We start from the raw sequence: 20,085 nt of genomic DNA, 5'->3' as shown, positions 1-20,085 counted from the left end.
TGCTTTGGTAAGCTGAACTTACCAAGATAGTTTGTTGCCCAGGACTATTTCCCATGAAGCAAGCCGACTGCCAAAATTACAAACATGCAGAACAGTCTAATCTAAGATTACGGTTAATCAGCCACCATATGAAAAAGCCCAGCGAAGCCACGCACTCTGATCCTCACAGTCTGGGAAATGAGTGCCACCCAGCTTGTCTGTTACACGACTGTCCTATGGCAACTTGGAACACTTGACTAACAAAACTCTAGCAGACTTTTACTGAAATTTCAATTTTATTTTTTGAGAAGGGTAATACTTTGTTGCCCAAACTGGTTTAAAACTTGTGAGATGAAAGGGTATTCTTGCTTTGGCCTCCTGAGCTGCTAGAACTGTAGGCACAATAGTGCTTAAGAAAAATTTTAGATTATTTCCTCCTGAAACTACTTAGCAATGAGAATAAGCGTTTTTATCATCATTCTCTGTCAGCAGGACACCCCTCTGAAATTTAGACAAGCCAACAGTCTGTTTTCTACTGATCTGTCATAGCTTCCAGAAAATCAAGAACTTACAAATCTGGAAAGCCAGTCAGAAAGCTATGATCTTTAAAATAGTTCAGGATAAAACAAGGACAGGAAAGCTGGAAGGCTGTCTGACACTCAAGAGGATCATTAACCTGAAGTGACCAGTGTGTTTGCATTATGGCAGAGTGCTTTTGGCTTGAGAACCCAAGGATACACAACTGCTCATGTACACACTAAACTTTTCCCAGTAATTTAAGATTCCCTTTGCTCTTTTGTGTGTGTGACAGCAGAGATCACTGTGATATTCTACAACATAGAGTGATAATCATATAGATGATGTTAAAATCACTCTGGTCACTTTATATCACCGTATAATAAGACAATTTTCCTTCCAAAGTGAATCAAAGTCAAATCTTCAAGTCACTTATGAAATTATTTGTGAAACAAAGTACATGTTTACAAAGCTTTAAAACAAAACCCTGTGGTTAGAAATACTGACTTCATATAAAGCTGCTGACCTTCACAGAAATGGAAACCTTCTACTAAATGTCATTCTCTTATTGCCTCTACTGGTCTACAACTTAATTATATGCCCATGTACTTTTCACAGTTCAAAACATTTGACATTTACAATAAGAGTCTAGATTTCATGCCTTGAAATTACTAGTGCTGAAGAATCCCAATAATTCACCTTTAAAAACAATACTTGTTAGTATATATGCTTATAATTTTCTTAATTATAAATATTTGCAATGCTTATACATGTAAAAATTCTATAGAGGTTCCATATTAAAACAATATTTTAAGTAATTTTTAATACATAGAAGATAGAGAAAAACATTCATTTCAACATTGTAAAGATTTTTACAATGTTTTTCCTAGTTCAGAATGTACAAATTTCTAGTACATTAATATTAAAGAATTTGTCCAGTTCAATAAAAACATAATAATATACCTAAAAGAATATATTGGTGTGTGTTTTCCTGTGTTTTTGCTTGTTTAGTCAGGGCCTTATATAAACTAGACAGATACACCACTACTGAGGTATATTCCTGCTGGGTTTTGTTTGGTTTTGGATACAAGATCTATCTATATAGTTATCAGAACTCTATGTAGACCAGGCTGGTTTCAAACTCACAGAGATCCACCTGCCTCTGCCTCCCACGGGCTGTGATGAGAGTGATGAGGAGTGTGCTACCAAGCCAGGCTTGGAGCTGTAGTCTCAACCTGTGTGTACACATGTATTCTGAACACAAAATTCTACTAAGTGAACTAATCACACTCACAATTACTACCAGTGTAAAAGAATTAAAAAATGTAAATGAAGACAACCAAAACAGCACTGGTCTCTTTAAACAGGAGTATCCAGGAAGCTGATATTTATATGAGGAACTCTGGAAAGCACATAATAAACAGTATGAGGGCCTAGGGAGATGGCTAGGCTCACAAAGTGCATGCCAAACCAGCATGAGGGGTGAGTACAGACACCAAACATCTATGTACAAAGTCTGACACAGAACCACATGCTTACACTCCCAACAGGCTGACCCTTGGGGTTTGCTAGCCAGCGAATCTTGCTAAATCAGGGAACTGTGGGTTTATTGAGAGAACCTAGCCCCAAAACAATGAGAATGGAGTGAATAAAGAAAGGCAGACACCTGATATCAACCTTTGGTCTCAACCTGTCTAGATAAAAACTGTGTACTCACACACACAAACACACACACAAACTAAGATATATGTATATACTTACATATAGGCAATAAACATTTAAAACAAAGGGTGTTAGAGCTCTTGTGTGAAAACCCAATATTATAGGGCCAGGAGAGATGGCTTAGTGCTGTGTAAGAATCAAGACCAGAATTCAGATACTCAGAACCTACATAAAATCTAGGGGTATGTAGTGGTTTCCCTGTAATCTCAAAGCTCAGGAGGCTGAGACCAGGGATCTCTGGACAAGGTATCTAAACAGACTAGCATAAATGGCAAGCTCTAGGTACAGTGAGAGAAACTTTGCCTAGAGATATAAGGGGGAGAGTGATCAAAGACACCTAACGTGTGTCAATCTTCAGCCTCCAAATGCATGCCACACCCACCCATGCAACCATGCACACGTATGGGCATTTGGACCCACATATGTGGACACATATACAAACATACTTACCCCACACAGTTTAAAACCCAATTATTATAAAGTTAAAATAGTAATAATATCATCTAACAATTTTGAAGCAGAGAGACCAAACTGTAACACAAATAAGTAAATCACATGAGTGTTTTATATAGAACCCTATCACACTGTAAAGTGAGTAAGTAAACCACATACAGGATGAGTGTACAATATGAAGTTTTTATAGAACATGTATGTTAGAAGTGAATGCTGTTAAAGCTTAGTCTAGATATCGGCTGCTACACCTGTTTGCTGACTTTCCACTTTTTTCTTTTTTTGAAACTATTTTTCATTGGACATTTTCTATTTACATTTCAAATGTTATCCTCCTTCCCAGTTTCTCCTCCATAAAGTCCCCATCCATTTCCCCCTTTCCCAAGCTTCGAGGGTGCTCACCAATCCCCCCCACCACTACTCCCACCTCCCGGTGACAATCCCCTACACTGGGGTACTGAACCTGGGCAGGTCTTGCTTGGGCTTTTCCTCTCGTGATATCAATGTCAACACTGCTAACTTTTTCTCGGGCTGGATTTCTAGACTACAGTGTTGGCCATGAGCATTTCCATTTCATGAAACTAGGATCACTGTGAAATACATGCAAATGACCTGGCACAGGCCAAGGCTTTACCACAAGTAGATAATATTATCTACTTGTTATTTTGTGACCCCACTGTATCCTTAAAAGTGGATTCTTGGGGCTAACAAGATGGCTCACCAGAAAAAGGAGCTTGCTACATAAGGCTGACAATCGTCTCCAGCCCCAGGATACAGGGATAGGTAGAAGCAGAGAGCTGACTTTGCAAAGTTGTCCTCTGACAGCCATATACACACATCATGGCACATGTGTGTCTGTACACATGCATGTGCACAACCATCACAAGTAACAACAATAAAAATTATTAAAAAATAAATTTTCTGAGAGGCAGATATGATGACACACACCTGTAAGTGCCACATGTGGGATGGTGTGATGGTTTGCATAAGAATACCGTTCATAGGCTCACATATGTGAATGGTTACTCATCAGAGAATGACACTATTTGTAAGGATTAAAAGGATTAGGTGTGACCTTATTAGAGGACGCGTGTCACTGGGGTAAGATTTACAGGTTGAGAAGCCAATGCCAATCCCAGTCGCAGTCTCTGCCTACAGATCGAAGCACAGTCCATACTGCGGCAGCGCCATGCCTGCACACGACCATGCTTCCTGCGATGAGGGTAATGTCCTGAAATTCTGAAGCTGGAAACAAGCCCCCAGTTAAATGTTCTTATAAACAGTTGCTTTGGTCATGGTGTCTCCTCAAGGCAAGCGTGACTTAGACACATGGTAAGTTCGTCAAGGGCATGGATCAGACCAGATGACAGAGCAAGTCAAGACAAGTGAGTGTGGTTTAGAAATCAAAGAAAAAACTAAAGGGTGGATTCTCTGTTAAGAAAGGATTTAAAGATTCATCTTTACAGAGATACAGGCTTACATTATACATACATTTGATAATAAATAACAACAAAATATTAGGGGTAAACAAACATCTATTAATAATACAACAATGTAAAGGTATTTTGTGTTTGTATCAGTGTATGGTGTATATGTACTTCAGTATGTGGGCTTGCATGTGTCAGTGTTTGTGTGCAAAGATATGAATAGTACAAGTATGTGTATGTATGCATACATGGAGACCAAGGCAGGCAGCAAGTTCTTCCTCAATCACTCTCTAGCACACGCGCGCTCGCGCGCACGCGCGCGCGCACACACACACACACACACACACACACAGTGGCATCTCTCACTTGGAATACTTGAATCTAGGGCTCACAACTTGACAAATCCAGCTTGCCAACCTGCTCTAGGGATAGCCTGTCTCCCTCTCTCCTGTAGGCTACTGTGTGGGAGCTGGGATGGAACTCCAGCCCTTGGCTTTCAGGGTAAGTACTTTACCTACTAAGTCATGCCATGGTCCTGTAACATGTCACAAGTATTTGTTACATATTGCTACACTACAGAACACTAAAAATCAACTTGCAAATCCTTTTTATTAGCCTTTTTCCTGATATAAATTAAAGCAGTAATTCCATATATTAGCATGTGTCGGTAGACAAAAAATTCCCAGTATTTAGAGAAGTACAGGTAGGCTCTGAAGACCTTCAAAACTATCCTGCCTGAATGCATACCCATTAAATTTGAATTTCTAGTCTGGTTTGATTTCACCATTTCAACCACGAATCAACTGCTGTCACTTTTCAATGTTGTGAATTGGAACTTTATATTTTAAACTATAAAAAGAATCCCTTTTTAAGGAGTTGCTTTCATCTCAAATCTCTTATCAACATTTCCTTTTATACCCTAAGTGGTTTATTCTACTTTAAAATGTTTCCAATCTTTCTTCAACCAAAAACTTTGTGTTTCCCTCTGAATGCTTTTAGTGGAACTGTTGTAAAAAGCCATGAGAGAACTGAAGAAGGAAGCACATGGGACACACAGGAAGGATGGTGCTCTCGGCCTCAGCCAAGTAACAGGAAAGAACTGACCTGTGACTTTTACATGCACATGTAGCCTGCATGCATCCATATGTGTACTTGTGGGCATGTACACATACATAAAAAAATCAAAAAACTATAATTTTAAAATAAAAAAGGAAATATGTCAAAACACAAAATAAGATGGCAGTGTTATTTACAGGCAAAAAGTCATAATTTGAATATGCTATTTTGATTTTTTAAAAATATATATTTTATATGTATAAGTACACTGTAGCTGTCTTCAGACCAACCAGATGAGGGCTTCAGATTCCATTAAAGATGACTGTGAGCCACCAAGTGGTTGCTGGGAATTGAACTCAGGACCTCTGGAAGAACAGTCAGTGCTCTAAACCACTGAGCCATCTCTCTAGCTCCCGGTCCTAACATTCTTATACTTTGCATGTATGGTGTCTTTATTGGTAACATATATTGTTTTCTGTTTTTATCATTTTTATTGGATATTCTATGTTTTTGCATTTCAATTGCTAACCCTTTCTCCCCCTCTCCCATTCCCCCTCTCCCATCCCCTTGCTTCCATGAAGATGCTCCCACTCCCAGCCTCCCACTCCCCCCACATCAGTGCCTTGGTATTCCCCTACATGGGAAAAATGAGCCTTCACCAGAACAAAGGCTTCTTCTCCCATTGATGCCAGAAGAAATATGCTACATATACAGCGGGAACCATGGGCCTTCCCATGTGTACTCATTAGTTGGTGTTTTAGTCCCTGGGAGCTCTTGAGGGTCTGGTTGGTTGATACTGTTGTTCTTCCCATGGGGTTGCAGACCCCTTCAGCTCCTTCAGTCCTTTCTCTAGCTCTTCCACTGGAGTCCTTGTGCTCAGTCCAATTGTTAGCTGCAAGCATCCTCATCTGTATCTGTATGACTCTGGCAGAGCCTCTGAGGAGGTTTCCATATCAGGCTCCTGCCAGTAAGCACTTCTTGGCATCAGCAATAGTGACTGGGTTTGGTGGTTGCATATAGGATGGATCTCCAGGTGAGGCAGTCTCTGAATGATCTTTTCTTTGATCCTTGCTCCTCTATTTGTTGTTGAATTTCCTCCCATGAGTATTTTGTTCTCCCTTCTAAGAAGGACTGAAGCATCCACAGTTTGGCCTTCCTCCTTTTTGAGCTTCCTAAGGTCTGTGAATTGTTTCTTGGGTATTCTGAGCTTTTGGGTTAGTATCTGCTTATCAGTGAGTGCATACCATGTGTGTTCTTTTGTGACGGGGTTACCGCACTCCAGGAGCTCACAGGGATGTTACTTTGATTTTTAGTAAAATGTTTTAAAATAAATGACTTGTTTTATTTTTAAAATAGGGTTTCTCTATGTAATCTTGGCTGTCCTGGAACTTGCTCTGTAGACCAGGCTGGCCTAGAACCCACAAGAGATCTAACTGCTTGTCATTTTCTCCTGAGAGCCAGGATTGAGGGTGTGCAACTTGGCTATTCTTTGTAATTTTATTTAATGATTAGGCATCCCTTATCCACTAAAATGAAGGTTAAAAAGTAAAACTATTTCAAGAAAGAATTGTTTTCATTAAATATGGAAATGATGATTTTTCTATTTGTCTTCAATATTTGTTAGGGAGAACATAGAGATTTTAATCCACAGATTGTCACCAATAGCATGAATTCAATCACCTCGGTTAACATAGTTTCCATTTTTAAAGTCTTTTGTCATTATTACATTTATTCAAGTTATATATTCTATGACTATTGCCTTTTTGTTATCCCTCAATCTGCCCTCAACAAAAAGTGAAGTGCTTTTGGGCAGGGCTGGCTCTTTCCTATCACATGCATCCTTTGCTAAAGACTTCTTTGCTACACTTGAATAGCTACAACTAATTCTACTGGGCACAATATCAAGTTTTACTTATCGTAATATACCATGTTTCTGTGTGTATGTGTTTTTAAAACTATAAACATTTTATAAATAAGGTCTAAAAGAACAATAAGTTATCTGATTGCCTACACACAGCTCCCATGACCCTGTATAACTTTTTCTTTTTAATGAACAAAGCTTGAAAAAAAATGCCTCTAAATTATTTGTCAAGATTATAAGAACAAATGAATGGAAAATTGCACCATGTTAGCAAACATAATTTGGAAACTGAAAGTAGGAGGCTTCATAATATTATTACCACCGTGGGCCAGTCTATGTAAATTACTTAGCATGCTACTCTAAAAGTTGTTATAAAACCAATTAGAACAACACAGATTTAAGTATTAAGAGATTATTTCATTTGTTATAATATTAGTTATGGTCATTCAAGGAATGTATAACTAACAATTTTTAGGCAAATTATTAAAATTTATAAATAAAAGGACACCACTTACAAGTTGCTCTGATTTCACAGCATATAACTGGATGGTCTTCGCCACATTTTTTGACACAGCTAATGTGAGGTTCGCATCAACAGCAGCTACATTGAGTTCACTGGAGAAAACAAAGGCAGAATTTAATTATTATCAATATATTTAATCAACAAAGTAATCAGCATCACATAACCTGAAACCCACTAAAGAACAAACTGAATCTTTATATAGATTTTTCTGATTGCTTCCAAGAACTGGCTACATGCTTCATTTTTCTCCCTAAATTAAGCATTAGGAAAAAATGGCTTTGTTAATGATCAGTTTCACGTTAATAAAAGCAAGCCAAGTGTGGGTTCCAGTATATTATTAAGAGACTAAATTGTGTACACTCATGCTAATACTGATGAGTGCAATTAGAGGCATTGCATGTCACAGACATCTGCAAGGAAGTGACAGCTCTTGAATGAAAATGATGACTTTGGAGAAACATAGGCTAAACATATAAATTACATATGACATAAAAGACACCTGGGTTCTGTATAAACTATGCCAGCTCATTCTGCTGTGAAAAGAATAGATACATTAAGAGCATGGGACTATAACTTTAATGTTCTGAATCTTAAATTCTTGAACTATTTCTCCACATCCACTATCAACATAACAGTGAACTAACAGGACTTTGATTTGACTGTATGTAGAAGGAAAGAGGACATTTTCCCAGAAACCATGGAAAGAAGACCACCAAGAGTTAAAAATTTCATGAAAACCATATGGTGTTGACAAAAAATGTATTATCTCTGATGTCCAAATGCATAAAATTCTCACATTTACCAGATTAAAGTTTTAAGGAAGCTAAAGGAAGCCACCCAGGGACTTGTAGCACACATCTTTAATCCTAGTACTTTGGAGGCAAGAAGAGATGTCTATGAATTGAAGGTCAGTGTGTACAGTCTGATCTATATAGACAGTTCCAGGACAAGCAGAGCTACATACATACTGAGAGTCTGTCTTAAACAAACCAAGCCAAACAGAAACTGGAGGAGTTTGACAGAACACTAGCATCTGACACAATGCCCGTTCCTGTTGTTGAGGTCTGTCTCTCTAGCAGAACTGCAGCCATTTTGGCCTTTGCTGCCAGGTATTTCATATTGTTGCTGCAATGTGCCTGCCAGTCACTGCCACAGAAAAAAAATAACTCGACTCAGAGCAGGGCCATGCTGACCACATACCCTGTTATGTTTGGTATGTTATAAGGCTTGTTAATCTTTTTAAAGTATGTTTTTTTATTGGATACTTCCTTTACTTACATTTCAAATGTTATCCCCTCTTTTGGTTTCCCCTCGAGAATCCCCCGATCACATCCCTCACCCCCACCCCTATCCCAGAGCTTGTTAATCTTAAGTAATTATACAATCATAAGCTTCTCTTACTACTCATCAAATTACAGGCCAATATGAACTGTTATGTCTAAAGTAGCATAAGTTAGAGACCGGGTAGCACTTCCTGCACCTGCTCACTGTGGTTTTTGTGGTTTTAGCCTTTATAAACTGGCCCTGTTTGAGGCCACCACCCCCAGGCTCTAAGTCTGGAGCTACAATCCTCCATGATCAGTTTTTGGGTATTAAACCAGCAATGTTTAACTGAGATCAGTATCTGAATGATTTGTGTGGCAATTCCTTTACCCCAACACATGTAGTACTGAGACTGCTCACTTTTACATTCTATTAAACACAGGCATAAGCATTCTTAAACCCCAGAGGATATTTCACTAAAGTATTGTTACCCTTGTTAATTAACATCCTTAACATTTACAGAACTAGGTAACAGAGATCAAGTGGAATTAGCACATTTCCTACCACAAACACACTAAGCAGGGAATAGTCATGAAGGTGGGAAGCATACAGTCAAGACTTTATTAAGTCCAAGTATATGGTGGAAGGTCTAGGGCAGCTGAAGCACAGTATAGGGACATTCACAGCTGCAGATACGCATATAAGCATTACGTCTGTAAACTGCCATCTTCAGCCTTGTAGTCTGAGAAAAAGTTGAGCAATCCTCTCTCAGTTCTAGACTGCTCAGCCACTGCTTTTGCTCCTCAAAATGTAAATCACAAAAGTGTGACAACTTAGCAGCTATGACAGAGACTGAGGGCTGACCTGTAATCTTATTAAAATACCTCTGAAGCCAACAGCATAACTGCCCTTTTCTGCAGCTACTCAGGAAGAATCTCTGTCAAATGCCTTCCCTTTTGAGTTTAAGTTGTCTCGTTCCCTTGAAAGCCTAAAGTACTGAACACAGCAGGCTAATCAGAAGAATTAGGCCTGTTTTTGTCCTGAAGTAATTTCTGGTTAAAACCTCTATGCATATCTCAGTTTTTTTTTTACAGTTTGTATGATTATTTTATATTTGTTTTCCTGTGTAATAATAAAAAGTGAGAGGAGTAAGTGCCTATGGATAGTTTTATTTTGCTAATATACAAAATTACTATAACATGATTTCTACACTATATACACTATATTTGTATCTAAATGGCTTTATTACTTGGAATCTCAAGCATTATGTGAGTACTTAGTTCTAAACTTAATTGAAACCCTAATCACTGGACTAGTTTGAGATAAATTTAAAATGTACTGCCGCTAGCGAACATGGTAGGTAGCCTAGAAAGCCATTATACAAGAAATACGTACCTTGCTATAGTTTTAATGATCCCATCAAGCTCATCAGAAGAAGGAGGATTATGTCCACCAGGAGGAAAAACCAAGTTGATGGGATCAAAGAGTCGTGATAGAGATTTCGAGAGATAAGCAGCCTCATAAGGTTGCAGTGACTCTTTCAACGCCTTTTCTGGACTGTGAGAACAAAAAAAAAATTTTTTAAGGTTAAATAATAGCTATAAACTGTAGTTATAATAAAAATTTATTTTAAAAAGTTATAAGCACTTTTACAAATATGCTCCATAACTGATGTCTATTAAAGATCACATAAACATTTTTAAGTGTAAAGCTAGCTATCTAGTATAGTATGCACTGAATTGGCAGTCCCCTGAAACCAATTGCTATATATATATAGCATCAGCCTATTATTTCTAGCCTGTTTATAGAAGAACAAAGTGTGCCCATAATGCAGCCACAGATTCCTGTCACACTAGCTCAACTCTTTTAACTCATAGGTAGCTACTATCCTCCATAAAGCCTACAAACTGAGGGCCAGGGCATGGAGGTAGACCTTCCTCAGATTTCCATTCTTGGAATACTGCAAGAACGATAGAAATAATGAAATGTTTGTGGCGTCCTGTAACAGCATAAACGTTCTCAAGTGCAGTCCTTACGAAAGTCTTCCTTGCCATTCTCTGACCGCAGCCATCTCTGCAGGCCCATTGGGCAGTCAATGACTGGGCCTCACAGTGTTACTAGCAAAGGCCTTTCACTACTAAGAACTATTTATTCCTAGGATTAAAAATGTGCCTGTCTTGTCACGTTTTCCCCACAATCCCTTCAGGAACCTTTCCACTATCTTCTTTCTCCTTGGAAAATAAATTTCCTGTTGAGGTTTTCTCTTACTGTCTATTGTAATGCTAAGTGTGGGCCCCCAGGACCTCCAGTCTATAAATAGATCCAGGTGACACTGCCCCTAAGTTATTTCTGACAGGTTAAAAAAAATGCCAAAAGCAAACAACAGGGCAGAAAAGACATAGGTGGGGTTTAGGTTTTCAGGGCTTGGGGTTGGAGGAAAACCATGAGGAGAAAGTAGAGGAGGAAGAGAAGTTGCCACAAGTTAGGTAAGCCATAAAATATGTGGCCCTGAAGGCTGGCCAATGGGAGTTAAGAGCAACCCAGATGAGACAGTGTAATAATTCAAGATTATCAACAGGAAAGTAGATTCTAATAGCACAGAGGGTAGGTGTCAGACCATTCCTTGTGCTGTTTAAAGTTTATTGTAAATATAAAGGTTGTGTGTATCTTTTATCTGGGAACTAAATGATCTTCGGAAAGGGTAGATGATGTAAAAAAACAAGGGTTTTGGGGGGCTCTGAGACTTTTACAAAACACCCCATTCTTAGAATGTGAGACCCTAAAGACACAGAAATGGTTAAAGTCAGACTCAGAGATTTTCCAGGTCCTGACGCATGTCATAAGTTAGCTCATGCTCTAATCACCCAATTCTGAGAAACAAAACAAGGACAACACTCCTCAAAGTTTTGAAATATATAAGCAAGTTTCTAAAAATGTAAAAACAAAGTTTTAGTGGACAGTCAAGCTATACTGACCAAGCTGAGTTAAGACAAAAGAAAAATGACTGCTTTAGGACCAGCTCCCCTACCCCTCCCTGTACTGAATCAAGGAGAATGCAAATTGTCAACAACCTTACTGCCAAAGTTTCTCCCCTTTTTCCTTCCCCTGCCTCTCCTCTTTCTGAAAATTATACTGCTGACCAATGGTAAAATAGTGGCTCACCCCCCTCACAAAAAAGTATAAAAGATGTGTGCTTTTTGACTTTGGGGTTGATGAGCAACCCCATGTACATGGAATAAAGACCTCTCCCCACTGCAGTGGTCTACTGTGTTCTGTGGGTCGCTCTCCTGAGCTAAGACTCCTCAGGGTCTTACACCATAGAAACTCCAGGTCAGGTTTATATAATTTCTACAACTTCCCTCCATCTCACATGCCGACCTTGACAACACCTGACCTGCTCTTTGTGTAGAGGCAACAGTCTCTCTTCTTCTCAACCTTCTTGTCAACCTCCAAGTCTAAAGGTCGGACTTTAGTTCCTGAAGCACACTTCTAGTCATCACTTGATGCTGTGTCACTCATTTATGGGAACATGCACCAGGCACTTTGGTAAGTGGTGAGGAGTGTTTTACAGTCTAGTGAAAAGGGAGTCAGGTGAAGTTCAAGGATAAGGTGATTTTCTGTATGTACCACCCTTTCCTATCTTCTTCCAAATATCACTAAGTTTCTGCAGTCTGCCAAGTTCTTCATGAACATGGAAATTCTGCAATGAACTGGGTTAAAACCAAACAAAACAGTTCACTAGCCTAGTAAAGTTCTAGTAAAGGAGATACATAACAAGTTAAACATCAGGTCAAAGAAGTCGTGTGCAGTGGTTAAAATTATTGGCTGCTCTTCAGAGGACCTGTGTTTGACTCCCACAATCTACATGGCAGCTTACAATCTTCTGTAGCTCCAGTTTCAGGAGATGCAAGACCCTCTTCTGACCACAATAGGCACTAGGCACGCAAATGGTACATGGACATACATGGGAGAAGATCAGGCACACAAGTTTTTACATGATCTCAGCATCTGACAATAGTAAGTGATAGAAAAGTAATGAGACAGCAAAGCACTGTCATTAACCATTTTTACATTTAGTACCCAACCCACACAGTTCCTTGACTTCGGCTGTTCAGTCTCAATGACCAATGCAGCAGACCACAATTGGGCACATTCTATTTAGTTTATTTGTAGTTTGATTTGTCTGCCATGATATTCCTATTATTTTAATACAAGAAGTAGATTCACTTTATTTACTTTAAAAGAACAAAAGTTTGCTGGGTGATGATGCACACCTTTGAACCCAGTACTCCAGAGACAGAGGCAAGTAGATCTCTGAGTTTGAGGGCAGCCTGATCTACAGAGTTCCACCACAGAGAAACACTGTCTCTAAAAACAAAATAACAAAACAAAACAAAAATCAGAAAAACATAATGTCCCTTTTTGTTTTCCATTAAAATAAACATTAGTAAAATAAATTTACATATTTTTATTTTTAACAAACATATATTTTTAAATTTTATTAAATATTCTTTGTATTCACATTTCCACTGCTATACCCTTTCCCCCACCTCAATCCCCTCCCTCCTCCCCATCAACTTGTTTCCATGAAGGTGCTCCCTCTCTCAATCACCCTCTCCACTTCAGTGCTTTGGCTGGTTGATGATGTTGTTCTTCACATGGGTTGCAATCCTTGCAGCTCTTTTAGTCCTTTCTCTAGCTCTTTCATTGGGGTCCCCGTGTTCAGTCTGATGGTTAGCTGCAAGCATCCTCATCTGTATCTGTATGACATTGGCAGAGCCTCTGAGGAGGCATTCATATCTGGTTCCTGCCAGTAAACACTTCTTGGCATCAGCAATAGTGCTTGGGTTTGGTGGCTGCATATGCAGTGGTTCTCCAGGTGAGGCAGTCTCTGTAGATCTTTTCTTCAATCCCTGTTCCTCTATTTGACCTTGTATTTCCTCCCCTGTTTTGTTCTCCCCTGGTCTTCTTCTTTTTGAGCCTTCTAAGTTCTGTGGATAATTTCTTGCGTATTCTGAGCTTTTTTTTTTTTTTTTTTTTTTTGGAGGGGGGTGGGGCTAGTATCTGCTTGCCATGAGTGCTCTTCTGTGACTGGGCTACCTCACTCTGATGATAGCTTCAAGTTCCATCCATTTGCCTAGGAATTTCATGGAGTCATTGTTTTAATAAATAAGTAGTACTCCATCGTGTAAATGTACCACAATTTCTGTATCCATTCCTCTGTTGAAGGACATCTAGGTTCTTTTCAGCTTCTGGCTATTATAAATAAGGCTGCTACAAACATAGTGGAGCATGTGTTCTTGTTATATGTTAGAGAATCCTTTGGGTATATGCCCAGGAGTAGTATAGCTGGGTCCTCAGGTAGTACTATGTCCAATTTTCTAAGGAACCACCAGGCTAATTTCCAGAATGTTTGTACCAGCTTACAACCACACCAACAGTGGAGAAGTGTTCATCTTTCTCCACATTCTTGCATCTGCTGTCACCTGAGTTTTTGATCTTAGCCATTCTGACTGGTATGAAGTGGAATCACAGGGGTGTTTTGATTTGCATTTCCCTGATGACTAGGAATGCTGAGCATTTCTTTAGATGTTTTTCAGCCATTCGATGTTCCTCAATTGAGAATTCTTTGTTTAGCTCTATACCCCATTTTTAATAGGATTATTTGATTCCCTAGAGTCTGACTTCTTGAGTTCTTTGTATATATTAGATATTAGCCCATAAAGTTACACATTATACTATTCAATTTCATAAAGTCCACTGTTCAGTTTAATACTTTTATACATAAGAGCCCTGCAATAATCAATCAGCAGTACCAATCAAATATTTTGTATTTTTAAAAAGAAACAAACCAGCAACAACAACAAAGCTTACTGGGCTGGAGAGATGGCTCAATGGTTAAGAGCGATAGTTGGTTTTGCAGAGAGGGCCTGACATCAATTCCCAGCACACACACGGTGGCTCACAACCAGTCACTCCAGTTTAAGGGAGCCAACATTTTCTTTGAATTTCAATGACCATATGGAATACTTAAATATGTGCAGGCATTCATACCCATAAAATAAATTAACCTTTAAAGAAAAATAGAAAAAAAAGTCAGGCACATTGATATACACCTTTAATCCTAGCACTCAGGAAGCAGAGGTCGGTGGTTCAAGGCCAACCTGGTCTACAAAGGCAGTTCTAGGATACCAAATGCTGTTACATACAGATACCCTGTATTGGAAAAACCAACCAAACAAAATCTAAATAAATAAATAAACTAAAATAATAGAAAAGGAAAATAGCCTGGTAGCACATGTTTTTAATCCCAGCACTCAAGAGGCAGAGAATCTCTGAGATTAAGGCCAGCCTGGTCTAAAGAGAGAGTAACCCTGTTTCTAAACTGTCCCTCAAAATCCTTGTCTCCTTTGACAGTCACCCATTTCAATACACACAAACATGCATGCACACACACAAACACACACACACACTTTCACTGGTTGGACTTTCAATATTATATCTAAGAATCTTTTGCCATATCTATACACCTAAGTTTTTTAAAGATTTTTCCTGTGTAGAAGTGTGTATGTATATGTGCATGTATGTAAACATGTATCATATATATGCATACACATACATATATGTGTATATATGTATACACCACATGTATGGCAGATTCCCATAGACTTCAGAAGAGGTAATCAGATCCCCTGGAACTGGAGTAATGAATGGTTATAAGCCACCATGTGGATGCTGCAAGTTGAACCTGGGCCCTTTGTGAACAACAAATGCTCACAATTGGAGGCCATCTGTTTAGTCCCCATATTGTACATTTAGATCCATGATCCACTTTTGGTTCACTTTTGTAAGCATTGGCACAAAGAAGGTTCAATTTCATCTTTTTGCGTGACTACTGTTTGAGTACCATTTGTGAATGACTACTCCTTCTGTATTAAACATTCATTATGTTCCTTTTTAAAATCATATTAGCATAGACAATGCAACTCTTTCTACACTGTGAATTATAATTTATCTTTGTTCCAGTACCAAACCATTATTATTAGAATGTTCCCCACAAACTTTTACATGGGAGCTTAGCTGCTAGCAATAGGCTTTGGGAAACTGCCTAAACTTTTGGGGATGTGACTTAACAAATGGATGAAATCCTTGAATATCACACGAATGGTATGACTGGGGAAAGCTGGCAGTGGTGCCAAGGGGAAGAGTAGGCCATTGGGTGCGAGCCTCTAGGAGCTCTATGCTGTCCTCTGCTCCTTGGCTGCTATGAGGCGCATGGTTTCCCTCCACTGTGCTTTCATCCATGATGTTTTACCTTAACAGGAAAAACAAACAAACAAACTGGAACAAAACCTTGTAAGCCAAAACCAAGTCTTTCCTACAGTATGTTGTTTCTCTCAGGTGCCAAAATGACAAAAATCAGTGGTTATACAATGTCTTGACTAGCAAAAAGCAAAAATCACAAAATCAGAATTTTATTTTGGGGATATAACGTGTTCTTCCCACTGGCTTTGTGCTATTTCTAGGTCTTTCCTAGTGTATGCACATGGACTGAAAAATAAAGCTAAGCAAGAAATACACTAATACTGAATATGGTATTTTATAGAGACACCTTAAAAGTTAATGCATTATTATATTTCTGCAGCTTTACTTTAGTAGCTAGTCTCACTAGTCTGTCTTTTATGATAAAACAGCTACTGAGAAGACAATCTGGTCTCAACCTACCATTTCAGCCTAACCTGGCTATGTACTTCACCAGTCAGTGCTAGCAGACGGAACCAGCTATATTTGAAAAACACTGAAAGAGAAAAAAAGCAGCTAATACTACCCTGAACCTACCCAGTGTGTTTTCTTACTAAGAAAGGGAGAAGAACTCACCAATACTTTGTCTGAGTGACATTAACAGTGTTGTAGAATTTGAGGAAGCTACTCTGCACTCATGCAGAAATATAAAATCAGACTTTGTGGGGAGCAGGCAGGGCAGAATTCATAATGTATTTGGTTTCCAATGTAGCTCGTAAAGATGGCTACAAAATATGTGCTTTGTGACAACCCAAAGCATTATCTAAGACAGACTCCATTGCTTAGTTTTCTCTAAGACATCAACTAAAGATGAATCCAGCATAAGATTTATATCTTTCATAGTTTAAACACACACCAGATCAACTGAAAGACAAAGATTCCATTTGCTTATCACCCAGCTCCTAACCACCCAGCATGCTGTTAGACTTCCAAACCCATTCTGGTAGCAGGCATAATGCTCAGCTACAGGTCAATTTAATCTTTACCGGAAAAGATTTGCAATATACACCAATCATTTCAAAGTCTTATGAAAGAAGCTAGTATATTCCCAACTTCTAATTTATAAGAAAAGTAGAAAGCAGAATTCCTAAAGTGCCAGTAATCCATTCATTCAAATTAAATAAAACATACTCATAATCCGGCCTTTTCAGTATGAACATGTCTTGTGTATCGTCTTCCATGTGTGGGAGGTCAACATAGAGGTCAGGTGTTCCACTTGTACTGAACATTCCTTGGGTGTTTTGACTGTACTGCTGAAGACGCTTCCATAAGTCATTATAGAGACGTAACAGTTTAGGGTATTCACCTTCAAATGCTTGTTTCAAAAACATAGAGGCTGCCAAAGAAAATATGTATTAGATAAATCATATGGAAATGAGAAATAATTTGCTTTTCACATGAATATGTAATAAATAGACTAATACTAAAGAACAAACTAAAGAAATATTCCAAAGACACCTTTGAAAATAATGCCAGTATTTCATTGCATTTGGTTAAAACCCATATAATCTGAGGTATTATTTACATTAAAAATAGATAAAATTCACAGTTTTAGTTGAATATGTTCTTTTCTTGATAATTGTTAAAAATAGGTACATAGTAAAACTGGATATATTACAACCATTTCTTTCTTAAACAGTGTCCATCTAATTTTGTTTTAATTGTTTTAATAGCAAAAACAAAGACAGTAAAGAGAAACAAATGAAAAGAATAGCATTTCCTAGGTACAAATATTACAAATAAAACTTTTCCAAATGTAACCCAGCAGTATTTAAAAAGAATGTGGCATGACTGAGGAGAATTATCTCAGGAATTAATCACTAGTTTAACATTTTAGAATCAGTCAGTGTGATTCATCATACTAACAAACTTCTAAGAAAAATCACATTATCTTCCAACAGAGGAAAAATATTTAGGGGGAAAAAAGAACCCCAACATTTATGCCTAATCCCAATTCTAAGGGGAGGAAGGATCTGAAGTGGATGCCCACAGCGGGAGTGAGGAATCCACAGAGCCAGCAGTGGAGTCAGCAGGAACCTGTGACACCTTTTGAGAAGCAGTGTGGTCAACTCAGAGACAACAGAGATAACCGAGTTTATGCTTCTCATACAGGGCAGTGAGCAAACCATCCAGTCTACGCACTGGCAACAACCACTCAGAAGTTGAAATTCTAAAACAACACGTTAGGAAAAGCAGCAATAAGTGAACATTCTAGCCATATATCTTACAAAATATGAAGACAGTGTGGGAATGGCAGTGACCTAAGGAGACCTAAATACTTAGAAACATAATGTCCAACTTGGTAGGCTAATTGTAATAGGGAATTATGCCCAGGTTGTTAATCTACACATTGAATGCAATCTCATACAAAAATCAATGCAGACCTTTTGTATTAATTAAGAAAGTGTCTAAAAATTCCTATGGAAAAGACTTAGAATAACAAAATTAACTTTTGAGAAAATAGAAGACAACTCTGTATGATCACAAGATTTTTAAAACTGTGATAATCAAAATGCAAAGATAAGTTGGTGAGGGTCCATGTCAAGAAATGTAACAATGTAATATTTATATGCACACCCCTTGCAATATAATAAATAGCCTTGCACCTTATATAGAAACTAATTTACAAAGGATTTAACTTTCTAGACAAGTATGTGGAGAAACTTGCCCTCCCATGGGTAAAACATGATATGAAACCCATGTCATCATCACTGAAAGGAATCATAAAGAATCTATATCAAAAGTGTCTTTTCCTCAGTAGGTACCACCAAGAGTGAACAGCATGAAAAAAACATATCCCTACATATTTGGCAAAGCATTTATAGCCAGAGTATATAAAGTCAGATTAAAAAAAAAATAAAACTATATGGTCTGAATTAATTGTTTAAAATGTCTTAAACTAAAAAGAAACAAAATAAAAGTCTATATAAAACTTGAAGATATAGAAATGGAACTCTGAAAAACGTGTGTGTGTGTGTGTGTGTGTGTGTGTGTATAAAAAAGAGAGACAGATAGAGACAGAGAAAGACAATGATCTACTATTGTATTCCCAGCTAGATATAAAAAAGAAATAACAATATATGCCTATATAAGGCCTTGTACATGAACATTAAAATCACTTCTATTTCAGGAAGCCAAAATTGAAAAAAACCAAATAACATCAACAGATAAACATGAACAAGATGAGAAAAACTCACACAACACAGACAAAATAACATGGATAATATGTAGCAACAAATGCACAGTAAAGCATGAATAACCCTCAATAAAAGAAGGTATTGGGAAGAGAACAGACAAATAAAGACACATAATCTCCTCTGTACCACTTAATTTGTCTAGAATTCTAAGACATAGAAACAGAGATATGAAGAGAAGAGCAGTGTTTGCTGGCTGAGGGGTAAGTGAGGAGGGAAGGAATCATAAAGTGTAGCAACCAGGGGAAGGTGGGGATGTCCACTGACACCTCACTGTTGTCTGGTTTTGAAGATGAGAGTCTCACTCTGTAGTTCACTGGCCTGGAACTCACTGACTGCAGCCAAAGCTGCCAACAAATGTGCAGTAATCCTCATGCTTTGGCCTCCACAGTACTACAGGTTTGGCTTAATTTTTATTGATGTGATGGTCTGGGGAGGTTATATACAGGTCAAATCTTATCAGTTTGTATGCATTTTACATACTTACAGATTTTATATACCAGTTTTATCCTACTAAAGCTGCTTCCAGTAGAAACAACTGAGAGAGAACTTCTTTGGCTTCCCTCATCTGCTAATGAAGCAATCCATCACTCCATCACTGGCCCCTGCATTTCCCAAACACACTTTCTTCCAGGGTGTATCAATAGAGCAAGGGTCTAGCTGGTTATAGAATGAAACCTTGAGAGAGACTTTGCCCTTCTGCTGAAAGAAGATAAGTTTTACACAGTGCACTACTGGGGAAGTATGTAAGCCAAGTCAAAGATTCTGTGCTGTAGCCCCGAGCTGAACAAG

At 38.3% G+C, this 20,085-nt stretch overlaps 1 protein-coding gene and 1 pseudogene across 2 annotated transcripts in view; one reads left to right on the top strand and one right to left on the bottom strand.

Moving 5' to 3' along the window:
• LOC308419540 (actin, cytoplasmic 2-like) overlaps positions 1–20,085 on the top strand; it is a 1,056,985-nt pseudogene that overhangs the window by 366,839 nt on the left and 670,061 nt on the right. The window lies entirely within an intron of this gene.
• Positions 1–20,085, bottom strand: part of COG5 (component of oligomeric golgi complex 5) — a 301,631-nt gene that overhangs the window by 70,245 nt on the left and 211,301 nt on the right. Inside the window, exons 12-14 of the mRNA XM_080915234.1 lie at positions 17,231–17,435; positions 10,193–10,354; positions 7,527–7,626 (exon numbers count right to left, since the gene is read on the bottom strand). Coding sequence (XP_080771360.1) covers positions 7,527–7,626; positions 10,193–10,354; positions 17,231–17,435 — 467 coding nt within the window. The remainder of the gene's footprint in view (positions 1–7,526; positions 7,627–10,192; positions 10,355–17,230; positions 17,436–20,085) is intronic.

Source organism: Micromys minutus (assembly GCF_963924665.1).
Source record: "Micromys minutus genome assembly, chromosome: 1".
Classification (NCBI taxonomy): Eukaryota; Metazoa; Chordata; class Mammalia; order Rodentia; family Muridae; genus Micromys; species Micromys minutus.
Note: the sequence above shows the minus strand (reverse complement) of the source record. Positions and strands in the feature narration are given on the sequence as shown.